This window comes from Bubalus kerabau, chromosome 5, assembly GCF_029407905.1.
Source record: "Bubalus kerabau isolate K-KA32 ecotype Philippines breed swamp buffalo chromosome 5, PCC_UOA_SB_1v2, whole genome shotgun sequence".
NCBI classification, from domain to species: domain Eukaryota; kingdom Metazoa; phylum Chordata; class Mammalia; order Artiodactyla; family Bovidae; genus Bubalus; species Bubalus kerabau.
Window position 1 is genome coordinate 78,222,623 of NC_073628.1, and position 25,733 is coordinate 78,248,355.

The 25,733-nt window shown below is 46.1% G+C and overlaps 1 protein-coding gene across 2 annotated transcripts in view; it reads left to right on the forward strand.

Annotated features, from left to right (window-relative positions):
* Positions 1–1,905: 1,905 nt before the first annotated feature.
* MTARC2 (mitochondrial amidoxime reducing component 2) overlaps positions 1,906–25,733 on the forward strand; it is a 43,825-nt gene continuing 19,997 nt past the window's right edge. Inside the window, exons 1-4 of one of the 2 annotated variants that reach the window (XM_055581932.1) lie at positions 1,906–2,274; positions 15,101–15,274; positions 23,278–23,440; positions 24,722–24,862. In XM_055581932.1, coding sequence (XP_055437907.1) covers positions 2,003–2,274; positions 15,101–15,274; positions 23,278–23,440; positions 24,722–24,862 — 750 coding nt within the window. In that variant the 5' untranslated portion in view covers positions 1,906–2,002. The remainder of the gene's footprint in view (positions 2,275–15,100; positions 15,275–23,277; positions 23,441–24,721; positions 24,863–25,733) is intronic. The other variant, XM_055581931.1, reaches the window with a different exon arrangement.

Sequence of the window (25,733 nt, forward strand, 5' to 3'; positions counted from 1 at the left end):
AATTCTTCAAGAGATGGGAATATCAGACCACCTGACCTGCCTCTTGAGAAATCTGTATGCAGGTCAGGAAGCAACAGTTAGAACTGGACATGGAACAACAGACTGGTTCCAAATCGGGAAAGGAGTATGTCAAGGCTGTATAGTGTTACCCTGCTTATTTAAATTATATGCAGAATACATCATGAGAAACACTGGGCTGGATGAAGCACAAGCTGGAATGAAGAACCTGATATGCAGATGACACCACCCTTATGGCAGAAAGCTCTTTGAACTAGAGCCTCTTGATGAAAGTGAAAGAGGAGAGTGAAAAAGCTGGCTTAAAACTCAACATTCAGAAAACTAAGATCATGGCATCTGGTCCCATCACTTCATGGCAAATAGATGGGGAAACAATGGAAACAGTGAAGGCCTGGGGTGCTGCAGTCCATGGGGTTGCAAAGAGTCAGACACAACTGAGCGACTGAACTGAAGTGAACTGAGGGGAAAGAACTGAACTCCATCCCCATGAATGCAGAGTTGACTGGGTTTTAAAGGGTGAATGAGAGGAAGGGGGGGAGGTCTCAGGTGAAACTGACAAGGATGGGGGCAATGAGGTGGAGTTGGGCCAGCAGTACTGATTACAGTTCAAAGGAATGGGTCTCAGGCCCTTGCGAAAGACACTTCTGAGTTGTAGGAGATTCATACACATCTGGAAGGGACAGAAGGAGGATTCGCAATGGTGAAGCCTTTTGAGTAAGGGCTCTAAAAGTGAGACAGGTTGGCACCTGGGACCTTTTGCTGCAATGCTTGCACCTGGACAAAGGTCTCCTGCAGTAACAAAATACAAAGAAACTACAAGGGACTAAAAATAGCTGTGTGCATGTGCAGTGGGGGAAAATTATGAACAAGAAGATACAAAAAGACCCCAAACCCAGCAAAAGAAGGGGTCTGCTTTTGCACCCCGCTTTTGCACTGCTCATGCACCCTGTACCTAGGACCACCAAGGGGGTGGGCAACCCACTTAAGCTACCCCTCCAGCCCTACCCCTAGATCCACCCCTGCCCTCACCCCACATAAGGAATCAGCAACCCCCTACCCCGCACCCTCACCCTCTCAGGGAGCAAGCAAGGGAATCTGTTACTTGTTTTTGCTTCCTGGTGCTGGAGCTCAAGTTTCAACATAGCCTGCCTGAATTTCTTGCCTTCCCTCTGCTTCTTACTGGTTTCTATTGATTAAGGAGGCCAAGAGCAAAGGTCTGTAACAAGGAAGGGAGGTGAGGATCGAGGGGCCAGTCCTCGGATGTTGGCAGGAACAAAACACTGAAACCTCCTGGCAACAGTGAGTTTTCTCAGGTAGGCATTTGAATGAGAGGCTGGGGTCATCCTCAGGGCTTAGCCTTATGCAGCAAGAAGCCATGGTGGAGTTTATCCACAGCATAGACGTTTCCACGGAGCGGGTTATGGGCCCAAAGTTCTGCAGTTATCAGAGCCATTAGCCAGTAGGAGCTGCTAAACGTTTAAAATGGTCCCTTCGACGTCGGCTTTCTCTGGTCGAGCCCTTTCGCTGGGCTCCAAACACGCAGTTAAGTGGGCCGTGCAGGAAGCCAAGAGGCAGTGGAGAGCGGGTGGAGTGTGGGCGGGTGAAGGGTTGCGTCTCAGGCCACCAGGAAGAGAGCAATAAAGCGAAAGTGACCGTTCAGAGAGAGAGTGGGCAGCCAGGCCTACGGCTTCGGTTTCCCGATCCCTGCCTCCCCCAGGGGCGTCTGAACATCCCGGCCCGCTCTCTGTCTTACGTCCCTCGGTTACTGCTGGATCTTCGGCGCCTCAGTTAGGCCTCCCCTCCTTGCGCACAGCCAGTCCCGCCTCCTCGGCGCGCCGCGCGGAAGGGGTGCCAGGGCGCCTGACTGGACCAACCCTGGCTCCGCCCTCTCGCTTGGAGCCCTGAGGGCCCCGGCCGCCCTCCTCACTCCAGACACTGCCCCGTGTGCGCTCAGGCCCCCGCCCGCGCCCGCGATCGCTGGGTCATGGGCGCCGCCGGCTCCTCGGCTCTGGCCCGCTTGGGCCTCCCCGCGCCGCCCGGGCCCCGCTGGCTGGGGGTGGCCGCCCTGGGACTGGCCGCAGTGGCGCTGGGGGCCGTCGCTTGGCGCCGCCCGCGGCCCGGTCGGCGCCGGCGGCTGCAGCAGGTGGGCACGGTGAGCGAGCTGTGGATCTACCCGATCAAGTCCTGCAAAGGGGTGTCGGTGGACGCGGCCGAGTGCACGGCCCTGGGGCTGCGCAGCGGCCACCTGCGGGACAGGTAGCGCCGGGCGCCGGGCGCGAGGACAGCGTGGGACCTGCCAGGGAGGGGGTGGGTTGGGGGAGCTGGGGCTTGTCCCAAGAAAGGAGAATAGAGGTTTGCTGCTTGGGTTTCCTGGGCTGACTCTGATCTTGTAGATAGAAAGATCAAGTTCGTGTCTGGTTCAGATTTGGAAAGGTAGTGGAGGCAAGCTGTTAGCTGCAAGTTTTTGTGCCTGGAGGGCTCAGTGAGGCCAAACAACCCACAAGGCTGGAGTTTGGAGTGGAGAAATATTTATTGCAGGACCATGCAAGCAGACTGGTGTCGCAGGCCTCTCTGAAACCTCTCCTGGCAAGGTTTTGACAAAGCTTTTTAAAAATCTTTATTTGTTGGTCTGCGCTGGGATCTCTGCTTGTGACCTGTGAGATACTAGTTGCAGCACATGGGATCCAGCTCCCTGACCAGAGATCAAACCCCGGCCCTGCACTGGGATCGCAGAGTCCCAGCCACTGAACCACCAGGGAAGTCCCTTGACAAAGCATTTTTAAAGCCAGGTGAGGGGGTATCGCAGGGTCAGAAATAAGATCTGCACAATTCTCTTGACTGGCTCACAATGAAGTAACATGGGGGTGTCACAAGTTAATGTTTTCATTCCTTAGGCTCCAGGAGGCTTGGAGCTGTGTACTCATGGTCATCTAGTCGTTAACATCTTCCATTTGGTGAGGGGTTTCATATCTATAAAACAGCCCGGGAAATATGTATCAAATACTGTTATCTAGGCGTGCTGTAGTCCGTGGGTTTGCAAAGAGTCTGGACTTAGCCACTGAACAATAACAAAGTACTTCAGAGAGGACCTAAAGCAGAGATGGGGGAGGGACTGTCCTGGGAAAGCCCCACAGGGTCCTGCTTGCTTACAAAGTCTCTGCCCTTCCCTGGAGGAGAGGCTCTATAAAAACATGGGGTCTGATTGCTTATCTCCAAGGCTGCTGGTCTAAATTTTCTGATTCTTCGTATGAACGCAATAGTAGAAAAATGTTCTTGGCACTAGTGGGTAGACAGGAGCAATGCTGAAACCAAGTCTTGTTCAAGCACACTGGCTTTGGCCTTGCCGGGGCTAGCCCCTCACCATTTCCAATCCCCGGGGAAGGTTCCTGAGACATGCTGGAGGTTGGGGCCCTGACCTGCTATAATACGTAATGAGCAAAGGGCAGTCTTCTGTTGGGGAGAGGAGATAGCAGGTGGACCGTGTCCCCTCCCCCAGAGGCAGAGTGGTCCTCAGTGAAGAACTTTAGGTAAAGTCCTTACCTACATAGGACTTGACACATCAGAATTTCATCCTCCTCCCTCAGAAAAGGTGCCATGTCATTTTTCTACCCCCAGAGGTGAGCCCACAGACATACTCGTGGACACAGAATGGTGCAGCTGCATAAGGGGAAGGCCATCTTGGCAGGTGTCAACTTAAAAAAAAAAAAAAAGGCACAACGTGAGTGTTAAGTTTTACTAGGGGCCAAATGAGGACTGCCGCCCAGGAGCCAGACCCTCAGATAGCTCTGAGAAACTGTTCCAAAGAGGCAGGGGGAAAGGTCAGTATGCATGTGATTTGGGGAAGGGGGTATACATGCAATCAAGCACATATTTTTCCAGAAGATTTCTACTAGTCTTGTGAAGCTTTGCTAGTCATGAGGAACAGTCATCACCTTCAAGGATTTTAGTGCTTTTCCAAATATGAGGAGATACAAAAATTGGGCTCACAAAATTGGCTCCTGATAATGTCTAACCATCTGAGGACCTGTCTTCTCAGTTTTTCCTGGAGCACACAGTGCTTCATTTCTGCTCTCCACCCTGAACTCCTTTCAGGGGGTGTTGAAGGTCAGCAGTTGCAGCAACACATGGTTTAATCCTTGTAGAGGTAGATGGCCAGACCCCTGGCATGTGCCGATTGGTAGTTGACTCAGGGCAGGATTCCAGACCCTAGAAAGAGTGATCAAGGAAGAACGGAACCTCCTTTTTTGCTTCCTTAGGATGAAGATGCTTTGCTGTCTGGCTGGGATGGATTAGCTGTGGTCCTGTGTCTAGAGGAGGGAGGTTTGCAAATTGGTCATTGCGGGAGCCTTCTAGTGGAGGATGTCTGCTGTCCTGAGTTCACTCCTGGGACACGTGTATTCTCTTCACTGAAGATTGCTCTTCCTTTAAAGAAATGTGGGCTCCCATGGCATGGAAAAACTTTAGGTTGTTTTGGGAAAGTGTTGTATGAAGCTCACAGGGGATTTTCCATCCCATTCACCCCAGATTTCTAATCCTGGAGAGTTATTTATTTTTGGTTGTGCTGGCTCTTCATTCCTGTACACGCTTTCTCTAGTTATGGTGAGCGGGCCTGCTCTTCCTTGCTGTATGAAGGGTTCCCATTGCGGTGTCTTCTCTTGAGGAGCACAGGCTCTGGGTGTGCAGACCCAGCAGTTGTGGCACATGGACTTCCGTGGCTCCGCACCCTGTGGAATCTTCCTGGACGAAGATGGAACGAACCCTTGGCCCCTGCATTGGCAGGTAGATTCCTATCCACTGTACCACCAGGGAAGTCCCTGGAAAGTTTTTTTAAGACTGCCCAGGCCTATGGGATAGGAGTGAAACAAGCTCGTGTGGGGTGTGTCGACTTAAAACATAGTCACAACCTACAAGTTGAGAACTGTGTTGAGTTCTAAGTTGAGTTCTATTTGGCGGGAATTTTTAGGACTTCAAACCTGGGAGATAGCATCTCAAGTGACCTTGAGAGAACTGGTCTGAAGAGGCAGAAGAGAGGAGCCAGATTATATAGGAGTTTTGCAACAAAGGGCAGGTAGTCAGTCTGATTGTCAAAAGTTTTTTGTAAATTTAAAAAAACTAGATATCCCAAGTTAAAGAATTTAGCACTTTTCTATTATGGGAAGATGCAAGAGTCTGAGCTCACTGAAATCATTCCTCTGATATGCACCACACCTATCCTATGAACAGTATGAAAAGGCAAAATGATAGGATACTGGAAGAGGAACTCCCCAGGTCAGTAGGTGCCCAATATGCTACTGGAGATCAGTGGAGAAATAACTCCAGAAAGAATGAAGGAACGGAGCCAAAGCAAAAACAATACCCAGCTGTGGATGTGACTGGTGATAGAAGCAAGGTCCGATGCTGTAAAGAGCAATATTGCATAGGAACCTGGAATGTCAGGTCCATGAATCAAGGCAAATTGGAAGTGGTCAAATAAGAGATGGCAAGAGTGAATGTCGACATTCTAGGAATCAGCAAACTCAAATGGACTGGAATGGTTGAATTTAACTCAGATGACCATTATATCTACTACTGCGGACAGGAATCCCTCAGAAGAAATGGAGTAGCCATCATGGTCAACAAAAGAGTCTGAAACGGAGTACTTGGATGAAATCTCAAAAACAACAGAATGTTCGTTTCCAAGGCAAACCATTCAATATCACAGTAATCCAAGTCTATGCCCCAACCAGTAATGCTGAAGAAGCTGAAGTTGAACGGTTCTAAAAAGACCTACAAGACCTTTTAGAACTAACACCCAAAAAAGATGTCCTTTTCATTATAGGGGACTGGAATGCAAAAGCAGGAAGTCAAGAAACACCTGGAGTAACAGGCAAATTTGGCCTTGGAATAAGGAATGAAGCAGGGCAAAGACTAATAGAGTTTTGCCAAGAAAATGCACTGGTCATAGCAAACACCCTCTTCCAACAACACAAGAGACGACTCTATACATGGACATCACCAGATGGATAACACCGAAATCGGATTGATTATATTCTTTGCAGCCAAAGATGGAGAAGCTCTATACAGTCAGCAAAAACAAGACCAGGAGCTGACTGTGGCTCAGACCATGAACTCCTTATTGCCAAATTCAGACTTAAATTGAAGAAAGTAGGGAAAACCACTAGACCATTCAGGTATGACCTAAATCAAATCCCTTATGATTATACAGTGGAAGTGAGAAATAGATTTAAGGGCCTAGAGCTGTTAGATAGAGTGCCTGATGAACTATGGAATGAGGTTCGTGACATTGTACAGGAGACAGGGATCAAGACCATCCCCATGGAAAAGAAATGCAAAAAAGCAAAATGGCTGTCTGGGGAGGCCTTACAAATAGCTGTGAAAAGAAGAGAAGAGAAAAGCAAAGGAGAAAAGGAAAGATATAAATATCTGAATACAGAGTTCCAAAGAATAGCAAGGAGAGATAAGAAAGCCTTCTTCAACGATCAATGCAAAGAAATAGAGGAAAACAACAGAATGGGAAAGACTAGAGATCTCTTCAAGAAAATCAGAGATACCAAAGGAACATTTCATGCAGAGATGGGCTCGATAAAGGACAGAAATAGTATGGACCTAACAGAAGCAGAAGATATTAAGAAGAGGTGGCAAGAATACATAGAAGAACTGTACAAAAAAGATCTTCACGACCTACTGGGGTGCTGCCCCAGTTGGATCCAGGGATTCCCTCGGGAGGATGGCGTCGGCGATTCAAAGGATAGATAAAGAGATAGAGATAAGGAAAGAATTTTGCAGTTAAGAAAATAGAGGAGAGAAAAGAGGCTGATATTCCTTGGCTTACACAGAAAGCCAATAAAGCCCCAGCACGGGACTTGCTCTGTTCATGTAGGCCACAGGCGCCCTCTCAAATCGTGGAAGGTGCCCCACCCTAGGCACCTTCTCGAGTGGGTCTTAGAAGCCCAGGCAGGAAAGTGAACGCAGAGAGCCCCTGCGCTCCAGGGGATCAGCCTGAAAAGGAAAAGGAAAGAGAAAGAACGACATGGGGAGACCAAGCTTTGGTGAGCAAGGCCTGCACTTTATTTTCCAAAGTAGTTTTTATACCTTAAGTTGTGCATAGAGGATAATGGGGGAAGGAGTAGAGTCATGCAAGGTCAGCAGTCCTTGATCCTTATCGAAGCCAGGCTTTCTTTCTGCAAACTTATCATATGCAAAAGTTTTAGGTGATTTACATCATCTTCAGGCCAGGAGGCCTGTTAACATTTTATGACCCCTTCTTCAGAAAGCTTATTTTTCTCTAAAGGTGATTATTCTAAAGTCAGGCGCCACCCTCCGAAAGCATTAGATAAAGTTGCATTCCTATAGGGCAAAAGTGTGATGGGTTATAACAAGAAAAGAATTAACTCAAGGGTCCAAGGTTACAAACATTAAAGCTACTACTTACATTTCTATACACCAACTATATTAATCAATACACTCCCAGGGACACGGTAGGTAAGGGATATGGAAACTTGGCATCAAGCATTAGCTCAACAAAGAAATCCTCTCCTAGTTCTATTCTAACAATTTTAACTCTCGGAGGAGCTCTGCATTGTTAGAATATCTTAAGCTTCCCGTGCCTCTTGTGGTTGGGAGGCTGTGAATCTGAACAAACCTGTCAGGCAAGCTAGAAAGTCATCAGAGGGGTTTGAATTGAAACACTCCTATTGTGTCCAGGAGAATTATTAACTAGAGCTCTAAATTAATTTTCTTACAGACAAAAGTGATCAGGGATAGCCCCCGTGAATGTCAGAGGAGTTGGTGAAAGTAAAACAGACAGATTCTGATTTTGGGGTAGACGCTCAGGCAGGCCCAGAGGGGCAGCCCTCGAGTTCTGGCTTGCCTTGCCCACCAGAACTCTCCCACATGACCTTGTCATGGGTGGGGACTCCTGTGCTGGCTCCCGGCAAGGACCCAGATAATCACAATGGTGTAATCACTCATCTAGAGCCAGACATCCTGGAATGTGAAGTCAAGTGGGCCTTAGAAAGCATCACTATGAACAAAGCTAGTGGAGGTGATGGAATTCCAGTTGAGCTATTTCAAATCCTGAAAGATGATGCTGTGAAAGTGCTGCACTCAATATGCCAGAAAATTTGGAAAACTCAGAAGTGACCACAGGACTGGAAAAGGTCAGTTTTCATTCCAATCCCAAAGAAAAGCCATGCCAAAGAATGCTCAAACTACCGCACAATTGCACTCATCTCACATGCTAGTAAAGTAATGCTCAAAATTCTTCAAGCCAGGCTTCAGCAATACGTGAACTGTGAACTTCCTGATGTTTAAGCTGGTTTTAGAAAAGGCAGAGGAACCAGAGATCTTGCCAACATCCGCTGGATCATGGAAAAAGCAAGAGAGTTCCAGAAAAACATCTATTTCTGCTTTATTGACTATGCCAAAGCCTTTGACTGTGTGGATCACAATCAACTGTGGAAAAATTCTGAAAGAGATGGGAATACCAGACCACCTGACCTGCCTCTTGATAAATCTGTATTCAGGTCAGGAAGCAACAGTTAGAACTGAACATGGAACAACAGACTGGTTCCAAATAGGAAAAGGAATACATCAAGACTGTATATTGTCACCCTGCTTAGTTAACTTCTATGCAGAGTACATCATGAGAAATGCTGGGCTGGAAGAAACACAAGCTGGAATCAAGATTGCCAGGAGAAATATCAATAACCTCAGATATGCAGATGACACCACCCTTATGGCAGAAAGTGAAGAGGAACTAAAGAGCCTCTTGATGAAAGTGAAAGTGGAGAGTGAAAAAGTTGGCTTAAAGCTCAACATTCAGAAAACGAAGATCATGGCATCCGGTCCCATCACTTCATGGCAAATAGATGGGGAAACAGTGGAAACAGTGTCACGCTTTATTTTTTGGGCTCCAAAATCACTGCAGATGGTGACTGTAGAAATGAAATCAAAAGACGCTTACTCCTTGGAAGGAAAGTTATGACCAACCTAGATAGCATATTCAAAAGCAGAGACATTACTTTGCCAACAAAGGTCCATCTAGTCAAGGCTATGGTTTTTCCTGTGGTCATGTATGGATGTGAGAGTTGGACTGTGAAGAAGGCTGAGCGCTGAAGAATTGATGCTTTTGAACTGTGGTGTTGGAGAAGACTCTTGAGAGTCCCTTGGACTGCAAGGAGATCCAACCAGTCCATTCTGAAGGAGATCAGCCCTGGGATTTCTTTGGAGGGAATGATGCTAAAGCTGAAACTCCAGTACTTTGGCCACCTCATGCGAAGAGTTGACTCATTGGAAAAGACTCTGATGTTCGGAGGGATTGAGGGCAGGAGGAGAAGGGGATGACAGAGGATGAGATTGCTGGATGGCATCACTGACTCGATGGACGTGAGTCTGAGTGAACTCCGGGAGTTGGTGATGGACAGGGAGGCCTGGCGTGCTGCGAATCGTGGGGTCGCAAAGAGTCGGACATGACTGAGCGACTGAACTGACTGACTGACTATCTGGGGCCAGCATCCTATTTTCACACCCTGAGTTCCTGAGGGCTCACAAAGGGAGTTCCTGCATGGCAGGTATTCTTCCTGAGTTCCCTCAGGGCTCACCAGCTCACAATGGCGGGCTGAAATTGCTGCTGACTGATAAAGAACCCGCCTGCCAATACAGGGGATGTAAGAGATACGGGTTTCATTCCTGGGTTGGGAAGATCCCCTAGAAAAGGGCAGACAACCTACTCCAATATTCTTGGCTGGAGAATCCCATGGACAGAGGAGCCTGGTGCGCTACAGTCCATAGGGTCACAAAGAGTCGGACAGGATTGAAGTGACTTAGCATGCCTGTTGACATCCTTATTTGCTGATACGGCAGCAAATACTCCATTTCTCAGGTGTTAAAGTCTCCCTAGGTGATTCTGATGCTATCATTAGAGGGTTTTCTCTGGGACCATTAAGAAGAATCTGAGCTGATTAAAGTGTGACGGTTTAGAAAAGCCTCCTGATTGCTGGGAAGACTTGAGCCAGAGTGAAGACATACATTCTCATGCTGCACATCTGCACCCTTCTTCTTCACGTGAAGCACTGATGCTATTTCACAGAGAGTCAGTGCTTGCCTCTGTGTCCGCTTTTCATCAGGAAGAACTATTGTTTCCCACTGCATGTTGCCACCACTTTGCTGTGATTCTGGCTTCCATGGAAAAAGAATATTTTCTGCCTACGTGGACGTCCGAAAATAGATGGAACTGTATGAGCGTTCCCTTGTTTTGAACAATATATGCTTGAGATGGGATAGTGTGGTGTGGAGACTGGGGTGAGGCAGGGAAAAGCGATGGAATACTTTTATTCAGTGGTTGATACTCAGCAGACACTGAACTAAGACCTTTCAACAGATAATATAATTTAAACTTCATAGCAATCTTGTGGGCTAGATATTGTGTCCACTTTGCAAATAAGGAAATGGTATCAGAAAGGATGAGTATCTGACCTGAGATCACAGTGATCTCGGTGAGGTGGCAGTGAAGTGAGATCTTAATTCCCAGCCCAGGAATTGAACCTGGATAGCCTGGATGAGAATCAGGAATTTTAGCCACCAGGCCAGCAAGGGCTAGAGGCTAGAAGCTATTTTTCCCCTGAATCTTTGCCCCCAGTGAAAAACACATTTATCACAGAGGCAGAAATTGTAAATGCTGATACGAAGTTTATTAGCAATGTGGAGAGATAGGGTGTAGGCAGCCCTTTTAGTGAGGAGGAGCCCACCTATCTCTTGTCTCAGAAAATGCTAACAGTTGTAAGTATCCAGCCTGAAGCCCACTTCTTTGGGCCCCTGTGAAATGCAAACAGGAGACCAGTTGTAACTATCTAACCTGGAGCCCATCTATCTCCTACAACAAGACCACTATATGCTGAAGGGATTTGAACTGATATCTCTGAGGGCAGCACTCATGCCCTTGCTGTGAAGCCAGTATGTAATTTACAAGGGCAAGGATCACAGCAAGTCTCAGGAGACCTCCAGAGAAGTCATTTAACCTCTTCTGAGCCTGTTTTTCATTGGCTAAAGAGGTTGAATTTGATAATCTCCAAGTCCCTGTCTAATCTATATTTTATTTATTAAGCGATAACTGAAACTGGAAAACAAACTGGAAAGATATCTGCTATAATGCTGTTATTCTCCCAACTTGAGATTTCCATCATGAAATTACGAAGAGTCTAGAAGGCAGGAAAAAGCCACCTTGATTTATTTCCATTTTGAACCCGTGTCTTTGGAACTGTTCTCAGACACTGAGCGCTTCCTCTCTAAGTGCTCTGGGACTTCAAGTTCTAGAGCTGTTCTAGTCAAAGCCTTTGACGTGTCTGTGAACGCTGGGCCTGAGCACCCTGAGCTTTGAGCTGGTTTCAAGACTATCCAGAAAAATGCTGACTCTGGCTGTTTGGCACAGATTCTGGGCTGTCCTCCTTGGCCGTATGTCTCACCCATTGATAAATCCACCCCAGCCCTTTATGAAGCCAGCCCTTCATTTCTTCCGCACAGACTATTCCCTCTTGGAGACCTGAGTCCCCTAAGTTCATTATCCCAAGTGTCCTTCCCTCCTTCCTTTACCCTCCAGCTCTCTGTGGTGGGGCTCCTGGTTTCCTCCCTTTGCTGGCTCAGTCCTTCCCACTTTCCAGGCCAGTCTGTTCGTTTAGAAATGACACTTTTCATCTGTCTGGCGCTCTGCTCCCTGAACACTGCTGTAGGTTGTTCAGGGCATCGCTGTTCCTTTGGAGACTTAGTTCTGGGCTCTGCAATGCTCTTCATGCCACACACTCGTGTTTTCTGTGTAAAACAAAGGTGCTGGCTTTCAGTGTTGCAGGTGAGGAAAAGTGGGTCATGATCAAATCCATACTGCGGACAGATCCTTTCTTTCTCGTCTGGCAGAGCAGAGGTCATTATTTGTGTGCAAGAGGTGAAAAATAGCATCCCTCCAGTTACAGGGTGATAGGGGTGGCTGGTGTGTGTTGCCGATGGCACTTTGCATACAGCCCTCCCCCCCGCCACCCCCCACCTGTTGTCTTGTCCCAGGGTCAGGCTGCTTGCAAGTTGCCTCTTGCCCCAACCATTGCAGGTTAGCACAGAACTTCCAGCCACCACTTCTGCCCCCTCCCAGCGATTAACACCCAGGTGATTATACAATAAGCTGGGGGTGAGGCTTGAGAACCAGAGTGCAGGGTTTCAAGTGGGGAGAAAGATGGGAGGTCAGAAGACTTGGCCCAGGGAAGGGCTGATTTTTAGAAATAATGGTCCGTGGGAGTGTGTGACTCCTGTCTGGATAAGCCTGGTCATGTGGGGCTCTCAGAGGGAGGCTCGTTTCAGAGCAGGATGAGCCATGTTGGAAGTTCAGGTGCAGGCTTTGGTGGGGTTCATCAGAGCAGGGCCACCCAGGAATCTGTGCCCAAGGATGAAGCTGGAAATAAGGAATACAGCCCAGCCCTGAGGGAATTGTTGTTGTTCAGCTGCTAAATGGTGCCCAACTCTTTGCAACCCCACGGACTGTAGCACGCCAGGCTTCCCTGTCTTTCACCATCCCCTGGAATTTGCTCAGACTCATGTCCATTGAGTCATTGATGCCATCCAATCATTTCAGCCTCTGTCGCCCCCTTCTCCTCCTGCCCTCAGTCTTTCCCAGCATCACAGGGCTGTGACAAGGTAGGCAGAAAAGCCCTGGGTCGCAGAACCCACTCTCACCCCGCAGGTGAATGGGCTAGGGAACCCTGAAAGCCAAAGATGCCTGGGGAAAAAAACAAGGAGGCCCCCTCAGAGGGTCAGGGACCTAGCACTGCCCAGCATCCTTAGCTCCCGGGAGAGGAGCCACAGCAGTTCCCAAAATGCCTTTGCTCCGTCACCACCGCCACTGCCACCGCTGTACCCTCGCACTGGCACGAAGGCCAGGGAGCTGGGCTCAGGACCCAGACCGTGTCTGCCGGCTTGGAGGCAAGTTATCCAGCACTTGAACAGGGATGGGTTGTCTGAAGGGGAGGTTCCAGAGAGAAGACTCCCTGCCAGAGTCAGAGAGGGCAGAGACCTGGCTCACCAGGTTATCTTACCATTCCAGCTGGCTCCAGGCGTATTTTGAAATGTCTCCCTCATTCCAGCAGGGGCTGTCTTTTTTATCCTGCTCACATGTGGGAGGCGTCAGCTTTCAGTGGTGGTTCACTCATCCGAGTCTGCAGAGTTCCTCACCCACTGCTCTTGTTTTATCTGAAACAGTGACGTTGAAACTCATTTTCCCTAGGGGCGGCACACTGAGGAATCAACTCATACGTGTGTTATAACCCAAAATGTCAGTATATGCATTACTATAGATAAGAGCATACCCAGCCTAACATTCCATTCTTCAGCTCACTCTGCACCCCACTCTCTCCCTGGCTGTGATACACAGAGTGTGAAAGCTGAGCCAAACGGGGGGTGGGGTGGGGGGGTGGGGACTGTCCAGAAGATGAGTTCTTATCTAACACATGAATTGCGTAAGTCTTTTTTTTTTTTTCTCCAGCTTTACTGAGATAACTCAAATATAATATTGAGTAAGTTTCAGGTGTACAACGTGATGATTAGATACACACATATATTGTGAAATGATTTCCGTAATAAGGCTAATGAGCACATCCTTCACCGCACGTAATTTCCATTGTGTCGCTGTTGTTATCGTGAGAGCATTTGAGATTTTTCTCTCTTAACAATTTTCAAGTGTAAATACAGTATTATTAACTAGAGATGTCATAATGTACATTACAGATATTTTTCCCCCCTTGGAGCTCGAAGTTTGTACCCTTTGACCGCCTGAAGGTGGTCACATATTTCCCCCACTCCCACCCCACGGCAGCCACCAGTCTCCTCTCCATTACTTTCTTTGTAAAATATTTACTTATTTGGCTGCACCAGGTCTTGGTTGCTGCATGTGGGATCCGGTTCTGCCACCAGTGAGCAGACCTGGGCCCCTCGCATGGGGAACGTGGAGTCTTAGCCACTGGACCACCAGGGAAGTGCCCTACTTTCTGTTTCCAGCAATTCCCAGCTTATTAGATTTCATTTACAAGGGAGATTATACAGTATTTATCTTTCTCTGTCTGACTTACTTCACTTACTGTTAATACCCTCAAGTTTCATCCATGTTGTCTAAAAATTGCAGAATTCCTTCTTTTTATGGCTAAATAATATTCTGCCATATAGATATACCACATTTTCTTTCTTTTTAAAAATGGTCCATGGGGTCTCAAAGAATTGGACACAACCGAGTGACTGAGTACACACATACAGACATGGCATTGGTTTTTTATAACGTTATATAAGTTTTAACGTGTGCATGAAGAAGAAAGGCTGTTTACAGGTTTCCAGATCAAGGTCCACATGTCCCAGCAAGTCAAACCCAGCAGAGGCTGGTTTGCATCCGTTGGAGTCACACACATTTAAGACCTTTGTCTAGAGCTTCAGTCCACCTGGACCAGTAGTCATTTAGTCAGTCCCCTCTTGTTCCACAGCAGAAAGACCTGGAAGACCTTTTGCTTTAACCAGGGAAGTCTCTGACCAAAACACAGTCCCAAAGTGAGCAATGTATGAGCCCTAGCAGCAGAGGAGGTCCCTACACCAGCCTCACCAGGATTTTGGGGACTGGGGATTTTCATACATTGGCCAGATGCTCTTTCCCCGGGTTCTTTGTACCAAATAAACTCCTTTTGGGGCCGGGGGTAGCACCATCTCTTGGACCAAAAGAATTTGGCTAGCCTTGGATATTGTCTAGAAATTGCTGGGTCCTGAGTAGGGGCAGAGGTAGTTTTTTCTTCTTTTTTTAATGTTTATTTGGTTGCTCCGAGTCTTAGTTGTGGCACCTGGGATCTTTAGTTGCTGCATGCAAACTCTTAGTTGCGGCGTGTGGGATCTAGTTCCCTGACTAGGGATCGAACCCAGGTCTTTTGCATTAGGAGCTTGAAGTCTCAGCCTCTGGACCACCAGGGAAGTCCCCTAGAGGGAGGGTTTTGATGAAATAGAAAGCTAGAGGGGAGCTTTGGAGTGGGTGGCAAAGGCTTTTCTGAGTGTGCCCTTGTTTGTTTCTTGGCAGGTTTTGGCTGGTGATAAAGGAAGATGGACACATGGTGACTGGCCGGCAGGAACCTCAGCTTGTGCTGGTCTCCATCACCTATGAGGACGATTGCCTGATCCTCAGGGCTCCAGGCATGGACCAGCTGGTTTTGCCGACCAAACTGCATTCTTCAAACAAGCTCCATGACTGCAGGTGCTCTGCTCTGGGGCTCCGGGGACCTGGGCCAAGACTCATTTCCATTTAGGCTCTTCCCTGTGCTCCACTTTGCTACACTTTGTACAGTAGATGATGAGACTGGTAAAGGAAATATTTAAGAGAAGTCTAGTCTATTTTGGGATCAAGCCAGTGGTCAAGTGTGAGTGCTTGATCACACTTGTGAAATAGAAATAGATCACACAGTGAAATAGAATACTGCATTAAGGATATTTAGATTTGCTTTCATCAGATATGGCAAGACATGCAGACACAGAAATGACTGTCATGATGTTTTTTTTTTATATTCACACATGCCTAGAAACCAGAGGCCCATGCCATGTAGGACCACATGGGGAAATACCGGGGTCTGCCAGGAGGCAGAGAGGGCAGAGGAAACTGCAAGACTCCTTATTCTGGTTTCTGCAGGCTCTGGGAAAATTGGCCCTGGGGCACAGGGGCTGTCCTTGGTTGTCTGGTATCTGACACTGGTGATTAGAGCCAGGGAAGGTGGCCAGAGTGTAAAATGCCACAGGGGAGGTGGTTGGAGTGAGGACTTTGGATTGGCTGGTTTGCATATGAAAGCCCAGTGTTTCACTATCTCTCTGAATTAGTTAGCCCTGGAAGGGGGAGTTCCTTCAGCGTCACCAAGTCCCAAGATATCAAAGCATCAAAAATAGAAAAAGTAATACGAATATAGAGAGGATACAGAGGGCCAGTCTTTAGGGTTTGTCTCCTTTTGTTCAAGTAGCAGGGACTTCTATTCAGAATTGCCAGGCAGACAAGGGCATTCATTAGTGGAGATGTTCCCGCCTGTATCTCTGGGTTGAATGATATGGATGCTGAGGCTTTTCCTGCTGACTCTTGTGGCCCCTGAGGTCTGAGATTGAGACTAAGGCATCAGGAGGTATGAGATTTGACCTCTGGCCAGACATGCACCTCAAGCCTGGGCTTCCTTTCAGTCTGTGGGACCCTTGCAGGGCCATCCAGTTGCATGACTTTTCAAGGTCTTATCCTGTGCTAGCAGGGCGTCCTAGAGGCTTAGACACTTGTCATGGGTGCTCCCTTTGTAACCACCTGAGAATTCTCAGCATGTGGAAATTGGAGAGTCTTGGAATGCTCCCTGTACCCTCATGGTGTGCTTTTATTAGCAAAGTGTCTGAACTGAAACCCATCACTCCAGGTTCTAGAGTTTTGAAAGCCTGAAGCAGTCATTCATTGACTACAGTATTTCAGTTAATTATCTCAGTAAGTTTATGAGGCAGATATCAGTACGCTTTACAAATGAGGAGACCAAGCTCAGAAAAAGTAAAGGAGATTCCTTAACAGAACCATAGGGATGGGGATGCAGTGTCATGGATTTGATTAACTTTCATTGTTAGTTTCTTTAACCAGCTTTCCCTATTCACCTTATGTGGTGTTATTTTATTTTTTGAGAGTGATTGTAGAGCAGTAGGGCTTCTTAATTATCATGATTTATGAACGATTGATGTCTAAAAAGTCCAAATGTATTTTCAGGTGTGAGAAAGAAATGACTTAAAACCTGGACAGTCCAACAGAAGTTTTTTTTTTTTTTTTTCTTTATAACTAAAGTAATAGTTTGCTTTGAAGAAGAAATTTCTCCAGCTGGGTTTCATTCCATTATGAGATATATTGACCACTGACAATATCATATAATTAAATATTTGATATGTGAGGAATCTACATAAAGTATGGAAATGAAAGTCGCTCAGTCATGTCCGACTCTTTGTGACCCCATGGACTACACAGTCCGTGGAATTCTTCAGGCCTGAATACTGGAGTGGGTAGCCTTTCCCTTCTCCAGGGGATCTTCCCAACCCAGGGATTTGAACCCAGGTCTCCAGCATTGCAGGTGGATTCTTTACCAGCTGAGCCACAAGGGAAGCCCAAGAATACTGGAGTGGGTAACCTAACCCTTCTCCAGCGGATCTTCCCAACCCAGAAATGGAACCAGGGTCTCCTTCCTGCCTTGCAGGCAGATTCTTTACCAACTGAGCTATCAGGGAAGCCCCACATAAAGTATATGTAAGTTATAAAACATAATACTGAAACAAACACCTGTAGCACCATACCCAACTTAGGAAACACAACATGAATGGATTTATTTCAAGTACCTTCATGATGTCCTGCCCCTCAGAGAAACCAGGGTCCCGAATTTCTTTTTCTCCTGGTTCCTGCTACTCTCCTTTTTATATATGGATGTGCTCCTAGATAATATATGGTTAAGTTTTGCTTCAAGTTTATAAAATGTCATTACACAATATGTATTCTTCTGTAGCTGCCTGTTCTTTTCAATGTTATAAGATTCATCTGTGGCTTGTGGCTGGAAGCTATAGTTGAGTTTTTTCACTGCTGTGTAGTTTCCACTGTATGACTTTGCTATAACCTCTTTATGCTCTTCTCCATTAACTCATGTCATTTTGCAGTTTTTTTTCTAATATGAAAAATGTCCTAAGAACGTTTTTGTACATATCTTTAATTCTTTAGAGCATGAGCTTAGGAGTAGAATTACTGAGTCATTGGGTATCTGCATGTTAATTTTGATAAGGAAATACCTAATCGGTTCCCAAAATTGTACCAATTTATACCTCACCAGAGTAAGGGTTCATTGCCTCATGTCCTCATCAATTAGATTTGTTACCAGTCCTCATCATCTGGCTTTTCTTATATTTTTAATTCTGCAAGTATCTTTAAAATGAATTAGGTGGTATCTCTTTGTAGTTTTAATTTGCATTTCTAGGCATTCCATTAAAATCTGGAGGCTAAATATTTTTTCTTTATAGTTGTTGGTTCCTTGTGTTCTTTTTGTCTATGAAATTATTTTTTATGTTTCATGCCCAAGTTTTCCCTATTGATGGGGAGTTCTTTAGGTTGGATCTGTACAAATCTTTGGTCAATTATAAGAGATGCAAAATCCTGCTTTGTGATTTTTTAAATCTTTTTTATGGTATCTTCTGAAAAATAGACATTTAAAATTTTATGATATTCAAAGTAATTAACCTTTTGAGGGGGAATTAGCCCTTTTTTATGTGTCTTAAGAAATATACTCTATTCCAAAGTTATAAAAAATTCTCCTACTATTCTTTTTCTAAAACTATTGAAGTTTTGCCTTTCTTACTTATGTTTTTGCATCTAAAGTTTATTTATTTATTTTTTTATTGTTGATTTTTGATGGTGATTTGAGGTAGAAATTCAATTTGATTTTCTTATACAGTTATCAAGTGTTCCAGTATTTTATTGAACAATCGTTTGTTTCCCAGTGATCTATAATGCCACCTGCATTGTGGCATCTTAAGATCTTTTGCTATTGCAAAAGTAATGCCTGACTCTTGCAACCCCATGGACTGCAGCCCGCCAGGCTCCTTTGTCCATGGGATTTTCCAGGCAAGAATACTGGAGTGGGTTGCTATTTCCATGTCCAGGGGATCTTCCCTACCCAGGGATTGAATCTGCATCTCCTGCTTCTTTACCACTGAGCCACTTGCTTCTTTAGGAAGTGTCAGTTATTTTCTGAGCTCTCTCTCCTTTGCACTGGATTCTGTATCCATTCCTGATCCTATCCGTCACTGTCTTAATTTCTTTAACTTTATATCTTGATATCGAGTAAGATGAGTCTCATTATTTTATCTTCCAAGTGTTTTGACTATCCTTGGACTTCACACTTTTATTTTTTAATCAATGGACATTGTTATTGTTTTTATTTTATTTTTTTGGCCTCATTGTGTGGAAGGCAGGATCTTGGTTCTCCAAACAGGGATTGAACCCATTCCCACTGTAGTAGAAGTGCAGAGTCCCAACCTCTGGACTGCCAGGGAATTTCTTCCTACAAATTTTAGAATCAACTTGTCAAATTCTATGTAAAATCCTTTTGGGATTTTGATTGGAATTGCATTGAATTTGAGGCTCCATTTAGAGAAAATTGAAATGAATTTATTTATTTATTTTAAGAGTGCCTGATTCATAGCAGGCCCTTAAATAAATGATGTCTCACATAGTTATCATCTTTATTGTCCATAGCCTCTCTATCCATGATTGTGTTATCTTTTCTCCCTTAGTTGTGTCATTTTATTTCTTTAACAAAATTTCATAATTTTCTCTATAATAGAATTGTACATGTCTTGTTAGATTGAGTCCTAGACATCTGATCTCTTTGTCCTGTTTTAAGTGACGATAATTAAAATTTTTTTCTATTTACATTTGATAGTTTTTATCCTTTATCATTGGTGAAACTTTCCAGTAAAACTGCCTAGATTTTCTTTGTAAAACTCCATTCAAGCTTTTATGTCTTCTCAAATATTTTTAGTGAGTTATTTTGCTTTATGAATTAGTAGATCACTAACCTTGTTGTTGTTCAGTCGCTCAGTCATGTCCAACTCTTTGTGACCCCAGGGACTGCAGCATGCCAGGCTTCCTTGTCTTTCACTACCTCCCAGAGTTTGCTCAAACTCATGTCCATTGAGTCAGGGATGCCATCCAACCATCTCATCCTCTGTTGTCCCCTTTTCCTCCTGCCTTCAACCTTTCCCAGCATCAGAGTCTTTTCTAACGAATTGGCTCTTTGCATCAAGTGACCAAAGTATTGGGGCTTCAGCTTCAGCATCAGTCCTTCCGATGAATATTCAGACTTGTTTTCCTTCAACCCTGAACTAAATTAGATTACTAACTAATGTAGTTCTGTTATGCTTACTCAGGGAGATGCAGTTCTTTTCTGTGGGGTGGTGATGATAGAACATTTCATTTAGAAATATGGAAGAAAGTGAACTTTTCATAAAATTCGGAGAGAATTGCAGGAGGTGGGATGACAGAAAGGTAGAGTCTGCAGCAGGGAGGGGAGGGAGGAAGGATCAGTTGGGGGTAACTTTCAGGGGCACTGGATAATCAGTCTTCCCCTGCCCTGCTGGGTGCTCTCTGCTTCTCAAAGAGCCCGCACTAGGCTCACCGGAGTGGGTGGAAGTGTGTGCACTTATGCAGGAGGGCTGTCCTGAAGGGGGTTGAAGGAAATACTCAGCCCGGGGAGCAGATCTGTACGGAGTAGTAGACTGGTGGAGGAGAGTTTTAGGGGAAAGGCTGAAGGCAGTGAGGGAGAGGACCATGAGAGGACCATGGGGTTGGAGCAGGGGTTAGTCAGAGTCCGAACAGTGGCTCCAAGAAGAGGGTTTAGAGAGAAGGCAAAGGTCCAAGAAACTTCAGAAGAACTGCATGGAGATTTGACAGTAGGTGGGGTGAGTCTAGCCATCAGACAAGGTCTGTGGGCCTCGGGGAGCATCTCATGGTCCACCTCGGATTCCCTCACATCCATCACCCCAGGGGCCTTCAGACTGGAGGAGGCACTTACAAGGAAGCAGACACCTCCCATGGTACCTGAGGGCTCGGATCCCTTTAAGGGAGTCAGTTTCCAGATCCTTGAATCTTATAGGTTCTCTCTCCAGCTGTGATATTACCTGCAGGGGGCAAATTCTCTTCTCCACCTCTCCTTGGCACAGAGGAAAGGCTTGCCCATCCCTTATCTTGGTAGAGAGCACAGCCCTGGGAGGGAAAAACCTGTGGGGCCCAGACAATAAAAGAATACTAAAGGAGAATCTTTCTAATGATGGGAGTAAAGTCATTGCACAAGATGGTGATTCAAAGTCTTTGTCCTACACTAAAATGAAGGCCCATCTTGTCAAATTGTTGCTGATAAATTATTAAAAACACTTTTAATGAATGATTACTAAATGCCAAAGATCACAGAAGGATTCAAAGGATGAGTGGAATTATTATAAATCGACTTCTTTCATTCCATCTGTGAAGACAGTGAATCCTAAGAGTTCTCATCATAAGAAAAAAGGACCTTAAAAAAATATGAGATGAGGACTGCTAACTAAACTTGTAATCATTTCACAATACATGTAAGTCAAGTCGTTATGCTCTATACCCTGAACTTATGCAGTGCTGTATGCCAATTATGTTTCAAGAAAACTAGGAAAACATTTTTTTTTCCCTTTGGCTGCCCCAGGTGGCATGTGAAACTCTCTCAACCGGGGTTGGAACCCATGCCTCCTACAGCAGAAGCATGGCATCTTAACCACTGGACCACTGGGGGAGTCCTAGACTGGGAAAAAATTTGAAAATAATTTTTAAAATGTGGGCCAGAAAAGAAGTCCTTCAGTTCAGTTCAGTTCAGTTGCTCAGTCATGTCCGACTCTGCGACCCCCTGAACCACAGCACGCCAGGCCTCCCTGTCCATCACCAACTCCCGGAGTTCACCCAAACCCATGTCCATTGAGTTGGAGATGCCATCCAACCATCTCATCCTCTGTCGTCCCCTTCTCCTCCTGCCCTCAATCTTTCCCAGCATCAGGGTCTTTTCAAATGAATCAGCTCTTCCCATCAGGTGGCCAAAGTATTAGAGTTTCAGCTTCAACATCAGTCCTTCCAATGAACACCCAGGACTTAATCATGTATTATTAAAAATAGTTTTTAAAAATAGCTATCAAACTTCCCTGGCATTTGAATTCCATTGCATGCTTTTAAAAGCATAATTTTATTTTATTTTAATATAATTTATATGTATTTATAATATTAAGATATGGCATATAAATTATGATATAATTTTACTTTAAATGTTAATATTTACAATTCAACGGAAATTTAATCTTTCATAATAAATTAAACTTATAAAAAATACAGATGTACCTAGAGAAAATCATACTAAGTAAAGTAAGTCAGACAGTTCAGTCGCTCAGTTGTGTCCGACTCTTTGTGACCCCATGAACTGCAGACAGAGGAAGACAAATATTATATGCTATCACATATATGTGAAATCTAACATATAATACAAATGAATCTATATACAAAACAGGAACAGAAACACAGAAATAGAAAACAAACTTATTGTTTCCCAAGGGGAAAGTGAAGGAAAGAGGGAAGAATTAAGAGCCTGAGATGAACAGATATGAACTACAGTACATAAAATAGATAAGCAACAAGGATTTGCTGTATAAAACAGGGATACACAGAGTGCATGCCTGCTCAGTCATGTCTGACTCTTTGTGACCCCCTGGACTGTAGCCCGTCAGGCTTCTCTGTGTCTATGGGCTTATCCAGGTGACAAGACTGAACTGGGTTGCCATTGCCTCCTCCATGAGATTTTCCTTACCCAGGGATTGAATCCCTGCATTGGCAGGCGGATTCTTTATGGCTACTTGGGAAGCCCATAAAACAGGGAACTATATTCAATATTTTGTATAACTTGTAGTGGAAAATAACCTGAAAAAGTATATATATAACTCAATCATTTATATCTGAAACTAACACAATATTGTCAATCAACTATATTTCAGTTAAAAAAAAAAGAAGAAACGTTTACATGTCAACTTGCAATTCTGTGAGGGGTACATAGCTTTTTTTAGAGGGGGGAGGTATATAGCTTTTATCTTTTGAGGCCGCTCAAGCAAAAAATTCTTGAAGACCACTTCATTATCTGGTGGAACCTGTGTCCACCTTGTGAAGCAGGTAACATATTATTATTTCCAATTTGTAACTGAGACAGAAGGTCAGAGGAGTTTAATGATTTGCTAAAAGTCATAAGATTAGAAAGGGCAGAGTTCCAGTTTGAACCAGGTCTACCAGACTCCAAGTTCAGGGCGTCTCTACCACACCATGGTCCCTCTCCCTTTCTGAAGCATCCTAAATCCTTGTGACTCAAAGTGTGGTCTGTGGACCAGCAGCCTAGGCATCCTGAAGCTTGTTAGGAATGCAGAGCATCAGGCTCCAGCCCAGCCTCTTGAAACAAAATCGGTATTTCAGCTTGTAACTGCATGAGTTGTGAGCATCTGACGGGTTCTTCCCTGCTCCCTCCCGCTCTGCTTCTGCCCAGTTTTGGCCCACGGACCACTCACTGGTTTCCCAAGATAGTCAGATCCCAGCAGCCCAGCTCTTCCACCTTGACCCCACCACTCAGTGTGTTGAGGTACGAACGTAACCCCCTGTGACCTTTCCAGGGTGTTTGGTCTTGACATCCAGGGCAGGGACTGTGGCGATGAGGCTGCTCAGTGGTTCACCAGCTTCTTGAAAACGGACGCTTTCAGGCTGGTTCAGTTTGAAAAGAACATGAAGGCAAGAGCATCAAATGAAATTTTCCCTTCCTTGGACAAGAATTACCAGGTGAGCTTGCGGGGAGCTGCCGTTCCCTTCCGGCTTCCTTCTGGGCCCACAAAGAGCCTCCCTTGGGGCCCCAGTTAGGAAGGACTGATGCTGAAGCTGAAGCTCCAATCCTTTGGCCACCTGATTCGAAGAACTGACTCATTGGAAAAGACCCTGATGCTGGGAAAGGTTGAAGGCAGGAGGAGAAGGGAATGACAGAGGATGCTTGGATGGCATCACCAACTTGCTGGATATGAGTTTTAGCAAGCTCTGGGAGCTGGTGATGGGACAGGGAAGCCTGGTGTGCTGCAGTCCATGGGGTTGCAAGAAGCAGGACACGACTGAGCGACTGAACTGAACAGAACTAAGGGGTGACCCAGGGGGCTTCTGAGGGCGCTACCTGGACAGGTGTTGAGGACAGAGAAGATGAGCTGGCAGGCCAAAGTGAGGTTTATGTGCTTATGTGCTCAGTCATTCAGTCATGTGCAACTCTTTGTGACTCCATGGACTGTAGCCCATCAGGCTCCTCTATCCATACTGCTGCTAAGTCACTTCAGTCGTGTCTGACTCTGTGTGACCCCATGAGGTTTTTTTTTTAAATCCAGGTCTTCTAAAATCACAGAAGCAGAGTTTATCCAAGTCCACCCTTCACAGTCAGTGAGGTGTGATCATTTCTGGTGTTTAAAAGGCACCTCACCTCCCCTGAGTCATCTACAGCCCCCAAACCAAAGGCTTTGATTCTGCAGTGAGATGAGGCTCAAAATCCATCTCAGGGTGTCTCTCCCCACGATCCCTGAACTACAAGCTCCTTGAATGCAGGGGGTTTTATCTGCTGTATTCATGCTATTTCCCCTCCTAGAACAGTGTCTGATGCATAGGTGGTGCTTAATAAATGCACAGGAGTGAATGGTGCAACTAAAGGAAACCAGGGCTAGAGCAGAGCTGATTGGCAGCGGACCCTTCCCCTGTCTGGTGATGGTGGTGGTGATGTGGCAGGGGCTCCTGGGCAGGAGTGAGGAGCAAGAAATGGGGCTGCAGGGTAGCATTGGCCCTGCTGCTTTCTGTGTGTGGACAGGAAGTCCCATCTGCGTCCCCGGGGTGGGGGTGGGGGCTGGGGGCAGGAACCCTGCTCTGGCACTGATCCGGCCGTTTCCAAGCCCATGGAGTCACCTCTCCCTCCTGAACACAGCTCACCCCTTCTGCACTCTGGTGGGTCGGCTTCTGGGCTTCACCTAGCTTGGCAGCTGGCCTGAGCCCGTTCCACGGGCAGCAAGGCCTGACAGTGCTGTGTCCTTGGCGCAGGTGGCCTACCCGGACTGCAGCCCCGTCATGATCCTGTCGGAAGCCTCCCTGGCCGATCTGAATACCAGGATGGAGAAGAAAGTGAAAATAAACAATTTCAGGCCAAATATCGTGGTGACAGGCTGCAGTGCTTTTGAGGAGGTAAGCGGCTCTCTGCTTTTATGCATAATGTCTAGAGGTGCCCCCACTGCTACTGCTGCTGCTGCTAAGTCGCTTCAGTCGTGTCCGACTCTGTGTGACCCCATAGACGGCAGCCCACTAGGCTCCTCTGTCCCTGAGATTCTCCAGGCAAGAATACTGGAGTGGGTTGCCATTTCCTTCTCCAATGCATGAAAGTGAAAAGTCAACGTGAAGTCGCTTAGTCGTGCCTGACTCTTAGCGACCCCATGGACTGCAGCCCACCAGGCTCCTCTGTCCATGGGATTTTCCAGGCAAGAGTACTGGAGTGGGGTGCCATTGCCTTCTCCAAGAGGTGCCCCCGAGTCAGCGCCAAGTCAGACTCTCCGAGGATGGCCAGGTTGGTGGTTTGAGAGATTCGCCTGCATCTTGCGTGGAGTGGTTCACTTATTGCTGCTGCTATCTCCTCGCTGGCCTCAAGGGGGGCGCTGCTCACCCTTTACTGCTCAGGCCCCAAAGCCAGCAATTGGAACTCCCAAATTGTAGCAAGTCTGGGTCTAGACTGGGACTTTTCTGGTGGATCAGGGATAAAGAATTCTCCTGCAATGCAGGAGAGGCAGGTTTCATCTCTGGGTGGGGAAGATCCCCTGGAGAAAAAAATTGCAACTCTCTCTAGTATTCTTGCCTGGGAAATTACTTGGACAGAGAAGCCTGGTAGGCTACAGTCCATGGGGTTGCAAAGAGTCAGATTGAGCAACTAAACAACAACAATGGAACTAGGCTAGAGTGTATTGATAATCATAGCTCAGAGATAGCTACAGGGAAAAAAATGAAGAGAACAGCCCATTTTTGTACCTGTACCATCCAGGAGCACAGAAAGATTTGAGACTTCTGA